The sequence below is a fragment of the Strix aluco genome, chromosome 24 (assembly GCF_031877795.1).
Source record: "Strix aluco isolate bStrAlu1 chromosome 24, bStrAlu1.hap1, whole genome shotgun sequence".
Lineage (NCBI taxonomy): Eukaryota > Metazoa > Chordata > Aves > Strigiformes > Strigidae > Strix > Strix aluco.
The window spans coordinates 4,181,970-4,204,573 of record NC_133954.1 but is presented as its reverse complement, the minus strand read 5'-3'; the positions used below and the strand labels follow the sequence as shown (position 1 = coordinate 4,204,573).

At 54.7% G+C, this 22,604-nt stretch overlaps 4 protein-coding genes across 4 annotated transcripts; all 4 read right to left on the bottom strand.

Moving 5' to 3' along the window:
• Nucleotides 1–2,724: 2,724 nt before the first annotated feature.
• Nucleotides 2,725–3,033, bottom strand: LOC141934181 (feather keratin Cos1-1/Cos1-3/Cos2-1). The gene has a single exon (XM_074849519.1). It carries the CDS (start codon nucleotides 3,031–3,033, stop codon nucleotides 2,725–2,727), a length of 309 nt encoding a protein of 102 aa, XP_074705620.1.
• A 6,075-nt stretch (nucleotides 3,034–9,108) lies between these two features.
• LOC141934182 (feather keratin Cos1-1/Cos1-3/Cos2-1) lies at nucleotides 9,109–9,417 on the bottom strand. The gene has a single exon (XM_074849520.1). It carries the CDS (start codon nucleotides 9,415–9,417, stop codon nucleotides 9,109–9,111), a length of 309 nt encoding a protein of 102 aa, XP_074705621.1.
• A 6,075-nt stretch (nucleotides 9,418–15,492) lies between these two features.
• LOC141934179 (feather keratin Cos1-1/Cos1-3/Cos2-1) lies at nucleotides 15,493–15,801 on the bottom strand. The gene has a single exon (XM_074849517.1). The coding sequence runs from the start codon at nucleotides 15,799–15,801 to the stop codon at nucleotides 15,493–15,495; it is 309 nt and encodes a 102-aa protein (XP_074705618.1).
• A 6,075-nt stretch (nucleotides 15,802–21,876) lies between these two features.
• On the bottom strand, nucleotides 21,877–22,185 carry LOC141934183 (feather keratin Cos1-1/Cos1-3/Cos2-1). The gene has a single exon (XM_074849521.1). The coding sequence runs from the start codon at nucleotides 22,183–22,185 to the stop codon at nucleotides 21,877–21,879; it is 309 nt and encodes a 102-aa protein (XP_074705622.1).
• Nucleotides 22,186–22,604: the final 419 nt, after the last annotated feature.

The following is a 22,604-nucleotide window of genomic DNA, read 5'->3' as shown; positions in this document are numbered from 1 at the left end:
TAGAGCTGAAGTCTCTCACGTTATCTCCAGCAGACTGTTGATCCATCATCTTTCTCTGCCAAAAAAGCTGCCGTGTTCTCAGCAAAGTGACAAAAAGATTCCAGAAGTTGCCTTCCCCCTGCCCCGCGGCCAGACACGTCAGAGCCGCTGAGCAAGAAGGCAGCCTCTCCAGTTGCTGAGGTGCCTGCTCGGAGGGCTCAAGGCAGCAGATGTATGGTGGGCTCACGGGCGCTGGGGCCAAGTGTGCCCTCGTGGGGAATGTGCCCCAGTGCTTGTGCTGGGCTGGCCCCAGCTAGCAGTCCAGCACCCACACAGCGGCTCACTAGCTCCCCCTGCCTCAGCGGGATGGGGGAGAAAATAGCAAGAACAAGAGCAAGAACACTTGTGGGTCAAAATAAAGACAGGGAAATCACTCACCAGCTACTGTTGGAGGCAAAAGAGACTTGACTTGGGGAACTGAACTTTAAATATTGAAATACTGGTTTGGGTGTTGGGAAACAAAGATGACAAACATTTAAAACACTTAGGCAAGCACACATTTCATGCCCCTTCCCCAGCAGAAGCTTCGCTCCAGACATGTCTCTTCCCCGTTCCTAGTCTGCATTCCACTTGTCGTCACAGCAGGTTATAACAAATCAGTCCCTTTGCTGAGGCAACAGGCAGTACAGGAGGTTGGGGTCGGGCCATAACAGCTTCCTTCTTCTGTACTCTCTCTGTTCCTTGTTCTTTTCTACTGCTTCTCTTTCCCTCTTACTGGTTTGCTTTGCTGTAACACGGGTCCTGCGTGGGACACAGTCCCCTTAGGGAAGTAGTCGCTCAAGCGATGGGTATCTGTGGGCTGTCCTGGAGGTGACTGTCTGATGGGAGTTGGGGATGTGCACTCTGCGAGGCACCTCAGCCCTGCAAATCTGTGCAACGGACCGCTGGGGCTGCACGGGGCACTGTACAGGTGTGACGGAAGAACAGAGGACTTGCCCGAGCTGTCCTTGCCCTTGGATGCATGCCACGCCTCCTCCTTCTGGAGAAGGGTGGGAAGGCGAGGAGGAGTTGTGTCTGGGCTCTAGCCAAGCTGATTTCTCCTGCCCACGTCAGGCTGGTTCCCCTGAAGAGCAAGCGACAGGTGTGGGTCTTTCACTTGACAAGATGGTAAATGAATTTCACGTTTCCATGAACGAGCTAATCGCTCCAGAAGGATGCTCAGCTTAGTGGGTGTCCAACCATAGTTTAGTTCCCTTGGGCAAAGACATTGGCAGCGTTCTCTCCTCTTCCGAGTCACACTTGCTGAAATCTCCAACCACGGTCTACATGATAGAGGGAAGAGGGCTTGCTTAGTCTGGAGAAAAGGAGGCTCAGGGGAGAGACCCTGTTGCTCTCTACAACTAGCTGAAAGGAGGTTGTAGCGAGGTGGGTGTCTGTCTCTTTTCCCAAGTAACAAGCGATAGGAAGAGAAGAAACAGCCTCAAGTTGTGCCAGGGGAGGTTTAGATTGGATAGCAGGAAAAATTTCCTCACTGAAAGGGTGTATTGCAATCAAGACCCACATACTTCTCAGAGAAAATGGGGTGCTGCAGGGCTAATAACTTTTTTGTTTCTTAGCCTTGTTCACCTAGCGAGACGTATACTGCAGGCAGGGAACAGCAAAAACTGCAGTGCTGGGAAGGCCCTGGCCTGCATGTGAGGAGCAGTGGTGGTGTGAGCAGAGCTTGGTCTGGCCCTGCCACGGAGGTCTTGAGGAGCCAGGGAAGCTGAGTCCAGGCAGCGTCATCCCCAGCGATTTTGCCATGGATGGGTTGGTACCTGTGCTGTGCCGCCGTGTCCGTAGGGCACAACAGATGCTTGACCCATGGAGCTGCCTGTGGGGGTCACCTGAGGAATGCCAGGATTTAGAGCATTACCCGGGGCTCAATGCCAAGGTCTGACAGGAAATTTTCAAGTACCACTGGAAAGCGTACCTAAGCATTGGCATTAATAGTGAATCCGCAAGTTGACTGCACAGGGAAGAGGGACACCTGAAAGAAGCCGTGAGAGCCTTTTGGGGCTGTTGGGTTTACAGGGAGTGGGGACTGCAGTGCGTAGCCTGAGTGTGGCTGCTACCAGTCCTAACTCGTGAATTACCTCAGGCCTGCACGTCTGGACAGCAGCTGGGTTCCTGTTTCATCTGCCTGTGCCCGTGTGCGCTGGCCACGGACGCCAGATCGGGTAATGTAGGGGAGGGGAATGGGGAGGTGAGGTTGTGGGGCTGTCCCCAGGCATTGTTGTTTCCCATCCCCACTCCTGCCACCCTTTGGAGCCATGTTCTGACTCATGGCCATTGGCTGTGGCGTAGCCAGGGATGTCTCCCATAGCTGCAAGGAAAAGCGGTCGGAAAAAGTTGCCTCAGAAGGAAGGAGGACTCGGAGGCCCAGGCTTGGATGCAGCACAACTTTAATGAGTCTAAAGAAGGAAAGGAGGTGGCTGACAGGGAGCACCAGGGGCAGGCACCGAGATGCGGTGGAGCTCCTGCAGGGTGTGTGTCGGCCTGTCCTGCAGAAGGAGGGAGTCCACCAGGTCCCTGCTCGGCTGGCGTTGGGAGGTGGTGACAGGCAAGGCAAGAGAGAGAGAGGAGAGTGGAGGAAGGAAAGAGTGGCCCGAAGCCCTTCATACAAGGCCCCGAAGCTCTATCTCCTGTCCAGCACCATGTTCTGAGGTCTTGGGAGGTTCTTGCCCGAGGGTGTTGCCAGCACCTTTAGCAGGGGGGGCACCTTCTGCCACAGTAGCGGCTGGTAATGCAGGAGAGGTCAAAGCCCCCAGAGTTGATGGGCACTCCGTCACAGCTGAGGATGCTGCCAACGGCAGCGGAGGTGGTAGAGCCCACAACGGTGTTCTGTGGGAAGGAGCTGAGGATGGGGCCGGGCAGGGTCACCACCACGGGGGAGGGCTCGATGACGACGGTGGAGTTCTGGCACTGCCTGACACAGGGCTCATTGCAGCTGTTGGCCAGCGGGGTTGGGCCGCAGGGCTGGCAGCAGGGCACGCACGGGTTGCAGCAGGACATGTCTCGGGGCCGGAGGTGCACCTGGGAGAGAGGGTAGTGGGAAGCAGGAAACGGGGACACGTGAGAAGCCGCACTGCACCCAACCGCAGAGGAGCCAAGGCACCTCCTGGCCCAGCGTACGCTGCCCAGCTCAAAACCCAGGAGCCACCTCAACACAGTCCCAGCCCCTCTCTGCACAAGACCTTCTCTCCCCTTCCCTCTCCCATGAGAAGCAGCTCCCAGCCCTGGGCTAGGACAGCCCACATCAGCTGAGACTGGAGGAAAGACCTCATCTTGAAGGAGGAGGACAAGAGGCTTCACACTCACCTGATTCCCAGGGAGAAGGAGGCGAGAGAAGCGGATGAGAGAGCAGAGCGCTGGGCTGTCTTTTATAGTAGTCCTGCACTGCCTCAGGCCCAGAGGCACCCTTTGTGGAAGTAATAATTTTCTGACAAGCTCATGCCAAATGCAAACCATCCCAGCTAATGGTATGGGCTGTGTCCTGGCTTCCTGCACGGCTGCCTTTTCATTTCCTGGCTTATGCCACGTGCTTTCCCATCCAAAGGCTTCTGTAAGCTTCTGCCGGGATGAGAGCCCTAAGGATTTCCGGGGCAGAAACACGTCAGCGCAGGCGGGAGACTCAGCTCAAGTGCTGGTGGCATCCCGTGCGGTCAGGTGATGTGCACCTGGGTCACTCCTGGGGGATGGCTTGTGGCAAAGTTGTCAGGAAATGGGTACCGCTCTCAAGGTTCTTGCCCGAGTGTGCCCAAGGACTCCCATGTGAGAGGACATGCCTCATCCTTTTCTCTTGCTCCCCACATCTCTCTCTGATGGTTGCTCATTGATGCACGCAGGTGGGCTTCTGCTGGGAGGGTTTGACACCTGCTGCAACACTAACGCTGCTCTGAGGACAATTTTGCTGGGCTCATTTGCCTCATGCCCTTCTCTGTGTAGTGTCTGCAGGTCCTCAGGCGAGACCAGGAGCATGTCTGGGGCCCGGTCCTTCCCTGGGGCACCTGAGGACGGTTCTGCCAGTGTGGTCCCCAGCATCTCCTCAGAAGTGTCCCCAGCTGTTGTTGTGTTCCTGCACATGTGTTTTTGTTTGTGCTTGACTCTATGCTGGCTTTATGTGAGCATACAGAGTTTTGCATGATTATGACTTGCATAACTGGTAACTGATGTCCCTGCCTTTATCTTGACCCATGAGGTTCTTTCACCTTGCTCACAACAAGTGACAAAGTCAAAAAGTTCTTTTAGTAAGATAAGATTTAAAAAGTAATATAGATACTGGGTAAATCTTCCATCTCTTCACATGCTGGAAACCCCACATCTGTGCAGCAGCAGATGGTGCCCCGACAGATGTTCCCAAGGCACCCTGCGCAGATCCTGACCGTGGAGGCGTTCCTCCTCCCTCTCATGTGGAGGTGCCGTTTATTCTGTGTAACAAACCAGACCATACGTCTTCTCCTGACAGGCTGGGGCATTATCTCTGTCATAACACCCGCCGGTGCGCAGCACAGGCCAGCATGGGGCACTGCAGCAGATTCCCTTACAGTGGTCCTCATGCCAGCACCGGGGCTTCTCAAGCCTTAAGCGCAAGGGCCAAGCAAGAAGACATGGGTTTCTCCGGCTCACTAACTCCTTGAGTCCAGCGTCCTCCACAAGGCTCCCGGTACGGTGCACAGACTGGGTTTCACTGAACTGCTTGGGGAGCTCCTCTGTCCTTGGGAACAGCTCACGTCCGGGCAGGGCGTGTGCAGCCAAGGAGACTTTGCTGCTGGCTCAGGAGCTCTGTGGTTCACGGCCTGAGAGCGTGGCACAGTGAGGAGCATAAAAAGGCTGTGGCGTGGTGGGACGCTTACTGCCCAGGGTCTCTGTTCCAGTCACTGTTGAGCTGCTCCTCAGAGCTGCTGGGGAACTTGGCACCTGAGCTTTGAGCATGCCCAGGAAGGAACTGCCCCCACGTGCTCTACAAGCAAGACCCTTCACCCCTTTTTGTTGGGGTGATTTTTTACTTTTGAGCCCTTCCTCTTCTCTTCCCCAGGCACTTCCTGGGCGCTCCCTCTTGTCCTTCTCCTGATGTTTCTTGGACCTGAGCCCCTTTGGTGGCACCGAACCTCCCATTTCTGTTTCTCCAAATTTCTCTTGCAGTGAGCCTGATGGGAGTCCACCCCACTGCTTTCCAGCCTCTCTACCTCCCCTGTCAGGAAGGGGAGGTAATTTGGATCGAGGGTAGCTAAAACATCATGTCTGCAGCCACAGTGGTATGCATGGCCCCATCTTTTCAGGGGCCAGACATCCTCCCGTAGAGGGCGTTTGGCAACTCCTTTGTGGTTGGAGATGTCCTCAGATACCCGAGCAATAATGACATGAACGCTTAGAGCTGTCTAGTGGCCTGGTCATCTTCCTAGGGGCTCTGGGACCACCCCTGGCTCCTCTGTACGGAACAAGGCCTCACTCTCTTACTCCCACGGCTGCAGAAGCTTGTGTTTCTGGGACAAGCAGAAATGCCCATTGCTGAGGCTGGGACACCAGCAATGACGCTGTGCAGACCAAGCCCCCTCCAGTTTCACATAGCACACGTGTACGCAGTGTTTTGTAATCCCCATAGCAAAGGAAGTTCTGCTTATGCACCACGGAGCAATTTTTACACATCCCCGAACCATCATTAGTGCGCAGGTGCTGTGAGCTGTCCTTAGAATGTAGAGCATGAAGCTGCAGCCTTCTCAGTTCCAACAGTGTTTACGCTCTACGGAAGAACAAGGTACTGTGGGAAATATTTTGAGACTTCATCGATTTGCTTTTGTTCCTTGTAGCTGTCAAAGCACTATGCTCTGCAAAGACATAAGTTACCTCTGTGCCTACACATAGACAGACACACTGCCATTGCGCTCAAGTTTGTCATGGCTTCATCGCGATCGCTGTTAATAATCGGATGCATATCAATCCTCGGTGACACAAACTGGGTTTCTCTTCTCTGAAGACGGAGACCGACAAAAACTGGACAATATCAAGATGTTATTTGCCTCTTTCCTGGGACTTTGTCTGCGGCAGCTGATCTAAGGGGAAGCTGTCCAACTTTTTCCTTCCCCTATATATAGGCATGACAAGGGAAAAAAGGAAGAAAGAGCAAAGACAAAGTTAAGGATGACACAGTTTCAGTGTCTGTGAGTGGAGTGGGTTCACTCGGCCTTCTGCCGCCCTTCCCCGCTGAAGACAAAGCCAGTTCAAGACTATTACTGGCAGTTTTCTGCCGCGCTGGTACAACGTTCTCGGAGGTGTGGGGGGACTCAAGACACAGGTCGAGAAGGACGGCAAGAAACACGTAGAGTAAGATCCACAGAATGTATCTGCCAGATACGGCTTGACTGCTAGAGCTGAAGTCTCTCACGTTATCTCCAGCAGACTGTTGATCCATCATCTTTCTCTGCCAAAAAAGCTGCCGTGTTCTCAGCAAAGTGACAAAAAGATTCCAGAAGTTGCCTTCCCCCTGCCCCGCGGCCAGACACGTCAGAGCCGCTGAGCAAGAAGGCAGCCTCTCCAGTTGCTGAGGTGCCTGCTCGGAGGGCTCAAGGCAGCAGATGTATGGTGGGCTCACGGGCGCTGGGGCCAAGTGTGCCCTCGTGGGGAATGTGCCCCAGTGCTTGTGCTGGGCTGGCCCCAGCTAGCAGTCCAGCACCCACACAGCGGCTCACTAGCTCCCCCTGCCTCAGCGGGATGGGGGAGAAAATAGCAAGAACAAGAGCAAGAACACTTGTGGGTCAAAATAAAGACAGGGAAATCACTCACCAGCTACTGTTGGAGGCAAAAGAGACTTGACTTGGGGAACTGAACTTTAAATATTGAAATACTGGTTTGGGTGTTGGGAAACAAAGATGACAAACATTTAAAACACTTAGGCAAGCACACATTTCATGCCCCTTCCCCAGCAGAAGCTTCGCTCCAGACATGTCTCTTCCCCGTTCCTAGTCTGCATTCCACTTGTCGTCACAGCAGGTTATAACAAATCAGTCCCTTTGCTGAGGCAACAGGCAGTACAGGAGGTTGGGGTCGGGCCATAACAGCTTCCTTCTTCTGTACTCTCTCTGTTCCTTGTTCTTTTCTACTGCTTCTCTTTCCCTCTTACTGGTTTGCTTTGCTGTAACACGGGTCCTGCGTGGGACACAGTCCCCTTAGGGAAGTAGTCGCTCAAGCGATGGGTATCTGTGGGCTGTCCTGGAGGTGACTGTCTGATGGGAGTTGGGGATGTGCACTCTGCGAGGCACCTCAGCCCTGCAAATCTGTGCAACGGACCGCTGGGGCTGCACGGGGCACTGTACAGGTGTGACGGAAGAACAGAGGACTTGCCCGAGCTGTCCTTGCCCTTGGATGCATGCCACGCCTCCTCCTTCTGGAGAAGGGTGGGAAGGCGAGGAGGAGTTGTGTCTGGGCTCTAGCCAAGCTGATTTCTCCTGCCCACGTCAGGCTGGTTCCCCTGAAGAGCAAGCGACAGGTGTGGGTCTTTCACTTGACAAGATGGTAAATGAATTTCACGTTTCCATGAACGAGCTAATTGCTCCAGAAGGATGCTCAGCTTAGTGGGTGTCCAACCATAGTTTAGTTCCCTTGGGCAAAGACATTGGCAGCGTTCTCTCCTCTTCCGAGTCACACTTGCTGAAATCTCCAACCACGGTCTACATGATAGAGGGAAGAGGGCTTGCTTAGTCTGGAGAAAAGGAGGCTCAGGGGAGAGACCCTGTTGCTCTCTACAACTAGCTGAAAGGAGGTTGTAGCGAGGTGGGTGTCTGTCTCTTTTCCCAAGTAACAAGCGATAGGAAGAGAAGAAACAGCCTCAAGTTGTGCCAGGGGAGGTTTAGATTGGATAGCAGGAAAAATTTCCTCACTGAAAGGGTGTATTGCAATCAAGACCCACATACTTCTCAGAGAAAATGGGGTGCTGCAGGGCTAATAACTTTTTTGTTTCTTAGCCTTGTTCACCTAGCGAGACGTATACTGCAGGCAGGGAACAGCAAAAACTGCAGTGCTGGGAAGGCCCTGGCCTGCATGTGAGGAGCAGTGGTGGTGTGAGCAGAGCTTGGTCTGGCCCTGCCACGGAGGTCTTGAGGAGCCAGGGAAGCTGAGTCCAGGCAGCGTCATCCCCAGCGATTTTGCCATGGATGGGTTGGTACCTGTGCTGTGCCGCCGTGTCCGTAGGGCACAACAGATGCTTGACCCATGGAGCTGCCTGTGGGGGTCACCTGAGGAATGCCAGGATTTAGAGCATTACCCGGGGCTCAATGCCAAGGTCTGACAGGAAATTTTCAAGTACCACTGGAAAGCGTACCTAAGCGTTGGCATTAATAGTGAATCCGCAAGTTGACTGCACAGGGAAGAGGGACACCTGAAAGAAGCCGTGAGAGCCTTTTGGGGCTGTTGGGTTTACAGGGAGTGGGGACTGCAGTGCGTAGCCTGAGTGTGGCTGCTACCAGTCCTAACTCGTGAATTACCTCAGGCCTGCACGTCTGGACAGCAGCTGGGTTCCTGTTTCATCTGCCTGTGCCCGTGTGCGCTGGCCACGGACGCCAGATCGGGTAATGTAGGGGAGGGGAATGGGGAGGTGAGGTTGTGGGGCTGTCCCCAGGCATTGTTGTTTCCCATCCCCACTCCTGCCACCCTTTGGAGCCATGTTCTGACTCATGGCCATTGGCTGTGGCGTAGCCAGGGATGTCTCCCATAGCTGCAAGGAAAAGCGGTCGGAAAAAGTTGCCTCAGAAGGAAGGAGGACTCGGAGGCCCAGGCTTGGATGCAGCACAACTTTAATGAGTCTAAAGAAGGAAAGGAGGTGGCTGACAGGGAGCACCAGGGGCAGGCACCGAGATGCGGTGGAGCTCCTGCAGGGTGTGTGTCGGCCTGTCCTGCAGAAGGAGGGAGTCCACCAGGTCCCTGCTCGGCTGGCGTTGGGAGGTGGTGACAGGCAAGGCAAGAGAGAGAGAGGAGAGTGGAGGAAGGAAAGAGTGGCCCGAAGCCCTTCATACAAGGCCCCGAAGCTCTATCTCCTGTCCAGCACCATGTTCTGAGGTCTTGGGAGGTTCTTGCCCGAGGGTGTTGCCAGCACCTTTAGCAGGGGGGGCACCTTCTGCCACAGTAGCGGCTGGTAATGCAGGAGAGGTCAAAGCCCCCAGAGTTGATGGGCACTCCGTCACAGCTGAGGATGCTGCCAACGGCAGCGGAGGTGGTAGAGCCCACAACGGTGTTCTGTGGGAAGGAGCTGAGGATGGGGCCGGGCAGGGTCACCACCACGGGGGAGGGCTCGATGACGACGGTGGAGTTCTGGCACTGCCTGACACAGGGCTCATTGCAGCTGTTGGCCAGCGGGGTTGGGCCGCAGGGCTGGCAGCAGGGCACGCACGGGTTGCAGCAGGACATGTCTCGGGGCCGGAGGTGCACCTGGGAGAGAGGGTAGTGGGAAGCAGGAAACGGGGACACGTGAGAAGCCGCACTGCACCCAACCGCAGAGGAGCCAAGGCACCTCCTGGCCCAGCGTACGCTGCCCAGCTCAAAACCCAGGAGCCACCTCAACACAGTCCCAGCCCCTCTCTGCACAAGACCTTCTCTCCCCTTCCCTCTCCCATGAGAAGCAGCTCCCAGCCCTGGGCTAGGACAGCCCACATCAGCTGAGACTGGAGGAAAGACCTCATCTTGAAGGAGGAGGACAAGAGGCTTCACACTCACCTGATTCCCAGGGAGAAGGAGGCGAGAGAAGCGGATGAGAGAGCAGAGCGCTGGGCTGTCTTTTATAGTAGTCCTGCACTGCCTCAGGCCCAGAGGCACCCTTTGTGGAAGTAATAATTTTCTGACAAGCTCATGCCAAATGCAAACCATCCCAGCTAATGGTATGGGCTGTGTCCTGGCTTCCTGCACGGCTGCCTTTTCATTTCCTGGCTTATGCCACGTGCTTTCCCATCCAAAGGCTTCTGTAAGCTTCTGCCGGGATGAGAGCCCTAAGGATTTCCGGGGCAGAAACACGTCAGCGCAGGCGGGAGACTCAGCTCAAGTGCTGGTGGCATCCCGTGCGGTCAGGTGATGTGCACCTGGGTCACTCCTGGGGGATGGCTTGTGGCAAAGTTGTCAGGAAATGGGTACCGCTCTCAAGGTTCTTGCCCGAGTGTGCCCAAGGACTCCCATGTGAGAGGACATGCCTCATCCTTTTCTCTTGCTCCCCACATCTCTCTCTGATGGTTGCTCATTGATGCACGCAGGTGGGCTTCTGCTGGGAGGGTTTGACACCTGCTGCAACACTAACGCTGCTCTGAGGACAATTTTGCTGGGCTCATTTGCCTCATGCCCTTCTCTGTGTAGTGTCTGCAGGTCCTCAGGCGAGACCAGGAGCATGTCTGGGGCCCGGTCCTTCCCTGGGGCACCTGAGGACGGTTCTGCCAGTGTGGTCCCCAGCATCTCCTCAGAAGTGTCCCCAGCTGTTGTTGTGTTCCTGCACATGTGTTTTTGTTTGTGCTTGACTCTATGCTGGCTTTATGTGAGCATACAGAGTTTTGCATGATTATGACTTGCATAACTGGTAACTGATGTCCCTGCCTTTATCTTGACCCATGAGGTTCTTTCACCTTGCTCACAACAAGTGACAAAGTCAAAAAGTTCTTTTAGTAAGATAAGATTTAAAAAGTAATATAGATACTGGGTAAATCTTCCATCTCTTCACATGCTGGAAACCCCACATCTGTGCAGCAGCAGATGGTGCCCCGACAGATGTTCCCAAGGCACCCTGTGCAGATCCTGACCGTGGAGGCGTTCCTCCTCCCTCTCATGTGGAGGTGCCGTTTATTCTGTGTAACAAACCAGACCATACGTCTTCTCCTGACAGGCTGGGGCATTATCTCTGTCATAACACCCGCCGGTGCGCAGCACAGGCCAGCATGGGGCACTGCAGCAGATTCCCTTACAGTGGTCCTCATGCCAGCACCGGGGCTTCTCAAGCCTTAAGCGCAAGGGCCAAGCAAGAAGACATGGGTTTCTCCGGCTCACTAACTCCTTGAGTCCAGCGTCCTCCACAAGGCTCCCGGTAGGGTGCACAGACTGGGTTTCACTGAACTGCTTGGGGAGCTCCTCTGTCCTTGGGAACAGCTCACGTCCGGGCAGGGCGTGTGCAGCCAAGGAGACTTTGCTGCTGGCTCAGGAGCTCTGTGGTTCACGGCCTGAGAGCGTGGCACAGTGAGGAGCATAAAAAGGCTGTGGCGTGGTGGGACGCTTACTGCCCAGGGTCTCTGTTCCAGTCACTGTTGAGCTGCTCCTCAGAGCTGCTGGGGAACTTGGCACCTGAGCTTTGAGCATGCCCAGGAAGGAACTGCCCCCACGTGCTCTACAAGCAAGACCCTTCACCCCTTTTTGTTGGGGTGATTTTTTACTTTTGAGCCCTTCCTCTTCTCTTCCCCAGGCACTTCCTGGGCGCTCCCTCTTGTCCTTCTCCTGATGTTTCTTGGACCTGAGCCCCTTTGGTGGCACCGAACCTCCCATTTCTGTTTCTCCAAATTTCTCTTGCAGTGAGCCTGATGGGAGTCCACCCCACTGCTTTCCAGCCTCTCTACCTCCCCTGTCAGGAAGGGGAGGTAATTTGGATCGAGGGTAGCTAAAACATCATGTCTGCAGCCACAGTGGTATGCATGGCCCCATCTTTTCAGGGGCCAGACATCCTCCCGTAGAGGGCGTTTGGCAACTCCTTTGTGGTTGGAGATGTCCTCAGATACCCGAGCAATAATGACATGAACGCTTAGAGCTGTCTAGTGGCCTGGTCATCTTCCTAGGGGCTCTGGGACCACCCCTGGCTCCTCTGTACGGAACAAGGCCTCACTCTCTTACTCCCACGGCTGCAGAAGCTTGTGTTTCTGGGACAAGCAGAAATGCCCATTGCTGAGGCTGGGACACCAGCAATGACGCTGTGCAGACCAAGCCCCCTCCAGTTTCACATAGCACACGTGTACGCAGTGTTTTGTAATCCCCATAGCAAAGGAAGTTCTGCTTATGCACCACGGAGCAATTTTTACACATCCCCGAACCATCATTAGTGCGCAGGTGCTGTGAGCTGTCCTTAGAATGTAGAGCATGAAGCTGCAGCCTTCTCAGTTCCAACAGTGTTTACGCTCTACGGAAGAACAAGGTACTGTGGGAAATATTTTGAGACTTCATCGATTTGCTTTTGTTCCTTGTAGCTGTCAAAGCACTATGCTCTGCAAAGACATAAGTTACCTCTGTGCCTACACATAGACAGACACACTGCCATTGCGCTCAAGTTTGTCATGGCTTCATCGCGATCGCTGTTAATAATCGGATGCATATCAATCCTCGGTGACACAAACTGGGTTTCTCTTCTCTGAAGACGGAGACCGACAAAAACTGGACAATATCAAGATGTTATTTGCCTCTTTCCTGGGACTTTGTCTGCGGCAGCTGATCTAAGGGGAAGCTGTCCAACTTTTTCCTTCCCCTATATATAGGCATGACAAGGGAAAAAAGGAAGAAAGAGCAAAGACAAAGTTAAGGATGACACAGTTTCAGTGTCTGTGAGTGGAGTGGGTTCACTCGGCCTTCTGCCGCCCTTCCCCGCTGAAGACAAAGCCAGTTCAAGACTATTACTGGCAGTTTTCTGCCGCGCTGGTACAACGTTCTCGGAGGTGTGGGGGGACTCAAGACACAGGTCGAGAAGGACGGCAAGAAACACGTAGAGTAAGATCCACAGAATGTATCTGCCAGATACGGCTTGACTGCTAGAGCTGAAGTCTCTCACGTTATCTCCAGCAGACTGTTGATCCATCATCTTTCTCTGCCAAAAAAGCTGCCGTGTTCTCAGCAAAGTGACAAAAAGATTCCAGAAGTTGCCTTCCCCCTGCCCCGCGGCCAGACACGTCAGAGCCGCTGAGCAAGAAGGCAGCCTCTCCAGTTGCTGAGGTGCCTGCTCGGAGGGCTCAAGGCAGCAGATGTATGGTGGGCTCACGGGCGCTGGGGCCAAGTGTGCCCTCGTGGGGAATGTGCCCCAGTGCTTGTGCTGGGCTGGCCCCAGCTAGCAGTCCAGCACCCACACAGCGGCTCACTAGCTCCCCCTGCCTCAGCGGGATGGGGGAGAAAATAGCAAGAACAAGAGCAAGAACACTTGTGGGTCAAAATAAAGACAGGGAAATCACTCACCAGCTACTGTTGGAGGCAAAAGAGACTTGACTTGGGGAACTGAACTTTAAATATTGAAATACTGGTTTGGGTGTTGGGAAACAAAGATGACAAACATTTAAAACACTTAGGCAAGCACACATTTCATGCCCCTTCCCCAGCAGAAGCTTCGCTCCAGACATGTCTCTTCCCCGTTCCTAGTCTGCATTCCACTTGTCGTCACAGCAGGTTATAACAAATCAGTCCCTTTGCTGAGGCAACAGGCAGTACAGGAGGTTGGGGTCGGGCCATAACAGCTTCCTTCTTCTGTACTCTCTCTGTTCCTTGTTCTTTTCTACTGCTTCTCTTTCCCTCTTACTGGTTTGCTTTGCTGTAACACGGGTCCTGCGTGGGACACAGTCCCCTTAGGGAAGTAGTCGCTCAAGCGATGGGTATCTGTGGGCTGTCCTGGAGGTGACTGTCTGATGGGAGTTGGGGATGTGCACTCTGCGAGGCACCTCAGCCCTGCAAATCTGTGCAACGGACCGCTGGGGCTGCACGGGGCACTGTACAGGTGTGACGGAAGAACAGAGGACTTGCCCGAGCTGTCCTTGCCCTTGGATGCATGCCACGCCTCCTCCTTCTGGAGAAGGGTGGGAAGGCGAGGAGGAGTTGTGTCTGGGCTCTAGCCAAGCTGATTTCTCCTGCCCACGTCAGGCTGGTTCCCCTGAAGAGCAAGCGACAGGTGTGGGTCTTTCACTTGACAAGATGGTAAATGAATTTCACGTTTCCATGAACGAGCTAATCGCTCCAGAAGGATGCTCAGCTTAGTGGGTGTCCAACCATAGTTTAGTTCCCTTGGGCAAAGACATTGGCAGCGTTCTCTCCTCTTCCGAGTCACACTTGCTGAAATCTCCAACCACGGTCTACATGATAGAGGGAAGAGGGCTTGCTTAGTCTGGAGAAAAGGAGGCTCAGGGGAGAGACCCTGTTGCTCTCTACAACTAGCTGAAAGGAGGTTGTAGCGAGGTGGGTGTCTGTCTCTTTTCCCAAGTAACAAGCGATAGGAAGAGAAGAAACAGCCTCAAGTTGTGCCAGGGGAGGTTTAGATTGGATAGCAGGAAAAATTTCCTCACTGAAAGGGTGTATTGCAATCAAGACCCACATACTTCTCAGAGAAAATGGGGTGCTGCAGGGCTAATAACTTTTTTGTTTCTTAGCCTTGTTCACCTAGCGAGACGTATACTGCAGGCAGGGAACAGCAAAAACTGCAGTGCTGGGAAGGCCCTGGCCTGCATGTGAGGAGCAGTGGTGGTGTGAGCAGAGCTTGGTCTGGCCCTGCCACGGAGGTCTTGAGGAGCCAGGGAAGCTGAGTCCAGGCAGCGTCATCCCCAGCGATTTTGCCATGGATGGGTTGGTACCTGTGCTGTGCCGCCGTGTCCGTAGGGCACAACAGATGCTTGACCCATGGAGCTGCCTGTGGGGGTCACCTGAGGAATGCCAGGATTTAGAGCATTACCCGGGGCTCAATGCCAAGGTCTGACAGGAAATTTTCAAGTACCACTGGAAAGCGTACCTAAGCATTGGCATTAATAGTGAATCCGCAAGTTGACTGCACAGGGAAGAGGGACACCTGAAAGAAGCCGTGAGAGCCTTTTGGGGCTGTTGGGTTTACAGGGAGTGGGGACTGCAGTGCGTAGCCTGAGTGTGGCTGCTACCAGTCCTAACTCGTGAATTACCTCAGGCCTGCACGTCTGGACAGCAGCTGGGTTCCTGTTTCATCTGCCTGTGCCCGTGTGCGCTGGCCACGGACGCCAGATCGGGTAATGTAGGGGAGGGGAATGGGGAGGTGAGGTTGTGGGGCTGTCCCCAGGCATTGTTGTTTCCCATCCCCACTCCTGCCACCCTTTGGAGCCATGTTCTGACTCATGGCCATTGGCTGTGGCGTAGCCAGGGATGTCTCCCATAGCTGCAAGGAAAAGCGGTCGGAAAAAGTTGCCTCAGAAGGAAGGAGGACTCGGAGGCCCAGGCTTGGATGCAGCACAACTTTAATGAGTCTAAAGAAGGAAAGGAGGTGGCTGACAGGGAGCACCAGGGGCAGGCACCGAGATGCGGTGGAGCTCCTGCAGGGTGTGTGTCGGCCTGTCCTGCAGAAGGAGGGAGTCCACCAGGTCCCTGCTCGGCTGGCGTTGGGAGGTGGTGACAGGCAAGGCAAGAGAGAGAGAGGAGAGTGGAGGAAGGAAAGAGTGGCCCGAAGCCCTTCATACAAGGCCCCGAAGCTCTATCTCCTGTCCAGCACCATGTTCTGAGGTCTTGGGAGGTTCTTGCCCGAGGGTGTTGCCAGCACCTTTAGCAGGGGGGGCACCTTCTGCCACAGTAGCGGCTGGTAATGCAGGAGAGGTCAAAGCCCCCAGAGTTGATGGGCACTCCGTCACAGCTGAGGATGCTGCCAACGGCAGCGGAGGTGGTAGAGCCCACAACGGTGTTCTGTGGGAAGGAGCTGAGGATGGGGCCGGGCAGGGTCACCACCACGGGGGAGGGCTCGATGACGACGGTGGAGTTCTGGCACTGCCTGACACAGGGCTCATTGCAGCTGTTGGCCAGCGGGGTTGGGCCGCAGGGCTGGCAGCAGGGCACGCACGGGTTGCAGCAGGACATGTCTCGGGGCCGGAGGTGCACCTGGGAGAGAGGGTAGTGGGAAGCAGGAAACGGGGACACGTGAGAAGCCGCACTGCACCCAACCGCAGAGGAGCCAAGGCACCTCCTGGCCCAGCGTACGCTGCCCAGCTCAAAACCCAGGAGCCACCTCAACACAGTCCCAGCCCCTCTCTGCACAAGACCTTCTCTCCCCTTCCCTCTCCCATGAGAAGCAGCTCCCAGCCCTGGGCTAGGACAGCCCACATCAGCTGAGACTGGAGGAAAGACCTCATCTTGAAGGAGGAGGACAAGAGGCTTCACACTCACCTGATTCCCAGGGAGAAGGAGGCGAGAGAAGCGGATGAGAGAGCAGAGCGCTGGGCTGTCTTTTATAGTAGTCCTGCACTGCCTCAGGCCCAGAGGCACCCTTTGTGGAAGTAATAATTTTCTGACAAGCTCATGCCAAATGCAAACCATCCCAGCTAATGGTATGGGCTGTGTCCTGGCTTCCTGCACGGCTGCCTTTTCATTTCCTGGCTTATGCCACGTGCTTTCCCATCCAAAGGCTTCTGTAAGCTTCTGCCGGGATGAGAGCCCTAAGGATTTCCGGGGCAGAAACACGTCAGCGCAGGCGGGAGACTCAGCTCAAGTGCTGGTGGCATCCCGTGCGGTCAGGTGATGTGCACCTGGGTCACTCCTGGGGGATGGCTTGTGGCAAAGTTGTCAGGAAATGGGTACCGCTCTCAAGGTTCTTGCCCGAGTGTGCCCAAGGACTCCCATGTGAGAGGACATGCCTCATCCTTTTCTCTTGCTCCCCACATCTCTCTCTGATGGTTGCTCATTGATGCACGCAGGTGGGCTTCTGCTGGGAGGGTTTGACACCTGCTGCAACACTAACGCTGCTCTGAGGACAATTTTGCTGGGCTCATTTGCCTCATGCCCTTCTCTGTGTAGTGTCTGCAGGTCCTCAGGCGAGACCAGGAGCATGTCTGGGGCCCGGTCCTTCCCTGGGGCACCTGAGGACGGTTCTGCCAGTGTGGTCCCCAGCATCTCCTCAGAAGTGTCCCCAGCTGTTGTTGTGTTCCTGCACATGTGTTTTTGTTTGTGCTTGACTCTATGCTGGCTTTATGTGAGCATACAGAGTTTTGCATGATTATGACTTGCATAACTGGTAACTGATGTCCCTGCCTTTATCTTGACCCATGAGGTTCTTTCACCTTGCTCACAACAAGTGACAAAGTCAAAAAGTTCTTTTAGTAAGATAAGATTTAAAAAGTAATATAGATACTGGGTAAATCTTCCATCTCTTCACATGCTGGAAACCCCACATCTGTGCAGCAGCAGATGGTGCCCCGACAGATGTTCCCAAGGCACCCTGCGCAGATCCTGACCGTGGAGGCGTTCCTCCTCCCTCTCATGTGGAGGTGCCGTTTATTCTGTGTAACAAACCAGACCATACGTCTTCTCCTGACAGGCTGGGGCATTATCTCTGTCATAACACCCGCCGGTGCGCAGCACAGGCCAGCATGGGGCACTGCAGCAGATTCCCTTACAGTGGTCCTCATGCCAGCACCGGGGCTTCTCAAGCCTTAAGCGCAAGGGCCAAGCAAGAAGACATGGGTTTCTCCGGCTCACTAACTCCTTGAGTCCAGCGTCCTCCACAAGGCTCCCGGTACGGTGCACAGACTGGGTTTCACTGAACTGCTTGGGGAGCTCCTCTGTCCTTGGGAACAGCTCACGTCCGGGCAGGGCGTGTGCAGCCAAGGAGACTTTGCTGCTGGCTCAGGAGCTCTGTGGTTCACGGCCTGAGAGCGTGGCACAGTGAGGAGCATAAAAAGGCTGTGGCGTGGTGGGACGCTTACTGCCCAGGGTCTCTGTTCCAGTCACTGTTGAGCTGCTCCTCAGAGCTGCTGGGGAACTTGGCACCTGAGCTTTGAGCATGCCCAGGAAGGAACTGCCCCCACGTGCTCTACAAGCAAGACCCTTCACCCCTTTTTGTTGGGGTGATTTTTTACTTTTGAGCCCTTCCTCTTCTCTTCCCCAGGCACTTCCTGGGCGCTCCCTCTTGTCCTTCTCCTGATGTTTCTTGGACCTGAGCCCCTTTGGTGGCACCGAACCTCCCATTTCTGTTTCTCCAAATTTCTCTTGCAGTGAGCCTGATGGGAGTCCACCCCACTGCTTTCCAGCCTCTCTACCTCCCCTGTCAGGAAGGGGAGGTAATTTGGATCGAGGGTAGCTAAAACATCATGTCTGCAGCCACAGTGGTATGCATGGCCCCATCTTTTCAGGGGCCAGACATCCTCCCGTAGAGGGCGTTTGGCAACTCCTTTGTGGTTGGAGATGTCCTCAGATACCCGAGCAATAATGACATGAACGCTTAGAGCTGTCTAGTGGCCTGGTCATCTTCCTAGGGGCTCTGGGACCACCCCTGGCTCCTCTGTACGGAACAAGGCCTCACTCTCTTACTCCCACGGCTGCAGAAGCTTGTGTTTCTGGGACAAGCAGAAATGCCCATTGCTGAGGCTGGGACACCAGCAATGACGCTGTGCAGACCAAGCCCCCTCCAGTTTCACATAGCACACGTGTACGCAGTGTTTTGTAATCCCCATAGCAAAGGAAGTTCTGCTTATGCACCACGGAGCAATTTTTACACATCCCCGAACCATCATTAGTGCGCAGGTGCTGTGAGCTGTCCTTAGAATGTAGAGCATGAAGCTGCAGCCTTCTCAGTTCCAACAGTGTTTACGCTCTACGGAAGAACAAGGTACTGTGGGAAATATTTTGAGACTTCATCGATTTGCTTTTGTTCCTTGTAGCTGTCAAAGCACTATGCTCTGCAAAGACATAAGTTACCTCTGTGCCTACACATAGACAGACACACTGCCATTGCGCTCAAGTTTGTCATGGCTTCATCGCGATCGCTGTTAATAATCGGATGCATATCAATCCTCGGTGACACAAACTGGGTTTCTCTTCTCTGAAGACGGAGACCGACAAAAACTGGACAATATCAAGATGTTATTTGCCTCTTTCCTGGGACTTTGTCTGCGGCAGCTGATCTAAGGGGAAGCTGTCCAACTTTTTCCTTCCCCTATATATAGGCATGACAAGGGAAAAAAGGAAGAAAGAGCAAAGACAAAGTTAAGGATGACACAGTTTCAGTGTCTGTGAGTGGAGTGGGTTCACTCGGCCTTCTGCCGCCCTTCCCCGCTGAAGACAAAGCCAGTTCAAGACTATTACTGGCAGTTTTCTGCCGCGCTGGTACAACGTTCTCGGAGGTGTGGGGGGACTCAAGACACAGGTCGAGAAGGACGGCAAGAAACACGTAGAGTAAGATCCACAGAATGTATCTGCCAGATACGGCTTGACTGCTAGAGCTGAAGTCTCTCACGTTATCTCCAGCAGACTGTTGATCCATCATCTTTCTCTGCCAAAAAAGCTGCCGTGTTCTCAGCAAAGTGACAAAAAGATTCCAGAAGTTGCCTTCCCCCTGCCCCGCGGCCAGACACGTCAGAGCCGCTGAGCAAGAAGGCAGCCTCTCCAGTTGCTGAGGTGCCTGCTCAGAGGGCTCAAGGCAGCAGATGTATGGTGGGCTCACGGGCGCTGGGGCCAAGTGTGCCCTCGTGGGGAATGTGCCCCAGTGCTTGTGCTGGGCTGGCCCCAGCTAGCAGTCCAGCACCCACACAGCGGCTCACTAGCTCCCCCTGCCTCAGCGGGATGGGGGAGAAAATAGCAAGAACAAGAGCAAGAACACTTGTGGGTCAAAATAAAGACAGGGAAATCACTCACCAGCTACTGTTGGAGGCAAAAGAGACTTGACTTGGGGAACTGAACTTTAAATATTGAAATACTGGTTTGGGTGTTGGGAAACAAAGATGACAAACATTTAAAACACTTAGGCAAGCACACATTTCATGCCCCTTCCCCAGCAGAAGCTTCGCTCCAGACATGTCTCTTCCCCGTTCCTAGTCTGCATTCCACTTGTCGTCACAGCAGGTTATAACAAATCAGTCCCTTTGCTGAGGCAACAGGCAGTACAGGAGGTTGGGGTCGGGCCATAACAGCTTCCTTCTTCTGTACTCTCTCTGTTCCTTGTTCTTTTCTACTGCTTCTCTTTCCCTCTTACTGGTTTGCTTTGCTGTAACACGGGTCCTGCGTGGGACACAGTCCCCTTAGGGAAGTAGTCGCTCAAGCGATGGGTATCTGTGGGCTGTCCTGGAGGTGACTGTCTGATGGGAGTTGGGGATGTGCACTCTGCGAGGCACCTCAGCCCTGCAAATCTGTGCAACGGACCGCTGGGGCTGCACGGGGCACTGTACAGGTGTGACGGAAGAACAGAGGACTTGCCCGAGCTGTCCTTGCCCTTGGATGCATGCCACGCCTCCTCCTTCTGGAGAAGGGTGGGAAGGCGAGGAGGAGTTGTGTCTGGGCTCTAGCCAAGCTGATTTCTCCTGCCCACGTCAGGCTGGTTCCCCTGAAGAGCAAGCGACAGGTGTGGGTCTTTCACTTGACAAGATGGTAAATGAATTTCACGTTTCCATGAACGAGCTAATTGCTCCAGAAGGATGCTCAGCTTAGTGGGTGTCCAACCATAGTTTAGTTCCCTTGGGCAAAGACATTGGCAGCGTTCTCTCCTCTTCCGAGTCACACTTGCTGAAATCTCCAACCACGGTCTACATGATAGAGGGAAGAGGGCTTGCTTAGTCTGGAGAAAAGGAGGCTCAGGGGAGAGACCCTGTTGCTCTCTACAACTAGCTGAAAGGAGGTTGTAGCGAGGTGGGTGTCTGTCTCTTTTCCCAAGTAACAAGCGATAGGAAGAGAAGAAACAGCCTCAAGTTGTGCCAGGGGAGGTTTAGATTGGATAGCAGGAAAAATTTCCTCACTGAAAGGGTGTATTGCAATCAAGACCCACATACTTCTCAGAGAAAATGGGGTGCTGCAGGGCTAATAACTTTTTTGTTTCTTAGCCTTGTTCACCTAGCGAGACGTATACTGCAGGCAGGGAACAGCAAAAACTGCAGTGCTGGGAAGGCCCTGGCCTGCATGTGAGGAGCAGTGGTGGTGTGAGCAGAGCTTGGTCTGGCCCTGCCACGGAGGTCTTGAGGAGCCAGGGAAGCTGAGTCCAGGCAGCGTCATCCCCAGCGATTTTGCCATGGATGGGTTGGTACCTGTGCTGTGCCGCCGTGTCCGTAGGGCACAACAGATGCTTGACCCATGGAGCTGCCTGTGGGGGTCACCTGAGGAATGCCAGGATTTAGAGCATTACCCGGGGCTCAATGCCAAGGTCTGACAGGAAATTTTCAAGTACCACTGGAAAGCGTACCTAAGCATTGGCATTAATAGTGAATCCGCAAGTTGACTGCACAGGGAAGAGGGACACCTGAAAGAAGCCGTGAGAGCCTTTTGGGGCTGTTGGGTTTACAGGGAGTGGGGACTGCAGTGCGTAGCCTGAGTGTGGCTGCTACCAGTCCTAACTCGTGAATTACCTCAGGCCTGCACGTCTGGACAGCAGCTGGGTTCCTGTTTCATCTGCCTGTGCCCGTGTGCGCTGGCCACGGACGCCAGATCGGGTAATGTAGGGGAGGGGAATGGGGAGGTGAGGTTGTGGGGCTGTCCCCAGGCATTGTTGTTTCCCATCCCCACTCCTGCCACCCTTTGGAGCCATGTTCTGACTCATGGCCATTGGCTGTGGCGTAGCCAGGGATGTCTCCCATAGCTGCAAGGAAAAGCGGTCGGAAAAAGTTGCCTCAGAAGGAAGGAGGACTCGGAGGCCCAGGCTTGGATGCAGCACAACTTTAATGAGTCTAAAGAAGGAAAGGAGGTGGCTGACAGGGAGCACCAGGGGCAGGCACCGAGATGCGGTGGAGCTCCTGCAGGGTGTGTGTCGGCCTGTCCTGCAGAAGGAGGGAGTCCACCAGGTCCCTGCTCGGCTGGCGTTGGGAGGTGGTGACAGGCAAGGCAAGAGAGAGAGAGGAGAGTGGAGGAAGGAAAGAGTGGCCCGAAGCCCTTCATACAAGGCCCCGAAGCTCTATCTCCTGTCCAGCACCATGTTCTGAGGTCTTGGGAGGTTCTTGCCCGAGGGTGTTGCCAGCACCTTTAGCAGGGGGGGCACCTTCTGCCACAGTAGCGGCTGGTAATGCAGGAGAGGTCAAAGCCCCCAGAGTTGATGGGCACTCCGTCACAGCTGAGGATGCTGCCAACGGCAGCGGAGGTGGTAGAGCCCACAACGGTGTTCTGTGGGAAGGAGCTGAGGATGGGGCCGGGCAGGGTCACCACCACGGGGGAGGGCTCGATGACGACGGTGGAGTTCTGGCACTGCCTGACACAGGGCTCATTGCAGCTGTTGGCCAGCGGGGTTGGGCCGCAGGGCTGGCAGCAGGGCACGCACGGGTTGCAGCAGGACATGTCTCGGGGCCGGAGGTGCACCTGGGAGAGAGGGTAGTGGGAAGCAGGAAACGGGGACACGTGAGAAGCCGCACTGCACCCAACCGCAGAGGAGCCAAGGCACCTCCTGGCCCAGCGTACGCTGCCCAGCTCAAAACCCAGGAGCCACCTCAACACAGTCCCAGCCCCTCTCTGCACAAGACCTTCTCTCCCCTTCCCTCTCCCATGAGAAGCAGCTCCCAGCCCTGGGCTAGGACAGCCCACATCAGCTGAGACTGGAGGAAAGACCTCATCTTGAAGGAGGAGGACAAGAGGCTTCACACTCACCTGATTCCCAGGGAGAAGGAGGCGAGAGAAGCGGATGAGAGAGCAGAGCGCTGGGCTGTCTTTTATAGTAGTCCTGCACTGCCTCAGGCCCAGAGGCACCCTTTGTGGAAGTA

Coding starts and splice junctions, on each gene's coding strand:
- LOC141934182 (XM_074849520.1), bottom strand. CDS start 9,417: ATGTCCTGCTGCAACCCGTGCGTGCCCTGCTGCCAGCCCTGCGGCCCA.
- LOC141934181 (XM_074849519.1), bottom strand. CDS start 3,033: ATGTCCTGCTGCAACCCGTGCGTGCCCTGCTGCCAGCCCTGCGGCCCA.
- LOC141934179 (XM_074849517.1), bottom strand. CDS start 15,801: ATGTCCTGCTGCAACCCGTGCGTGCCCTGCTGCCAGCCCTGCGGCCCA.
- LOC141934183 (XM_074849521.1), bottom strand. CDS start 22,185: ATGTCCTGCTGCAACCCGTGCGTGCCCTGCTGCCAGCCCTGCGGCCCA.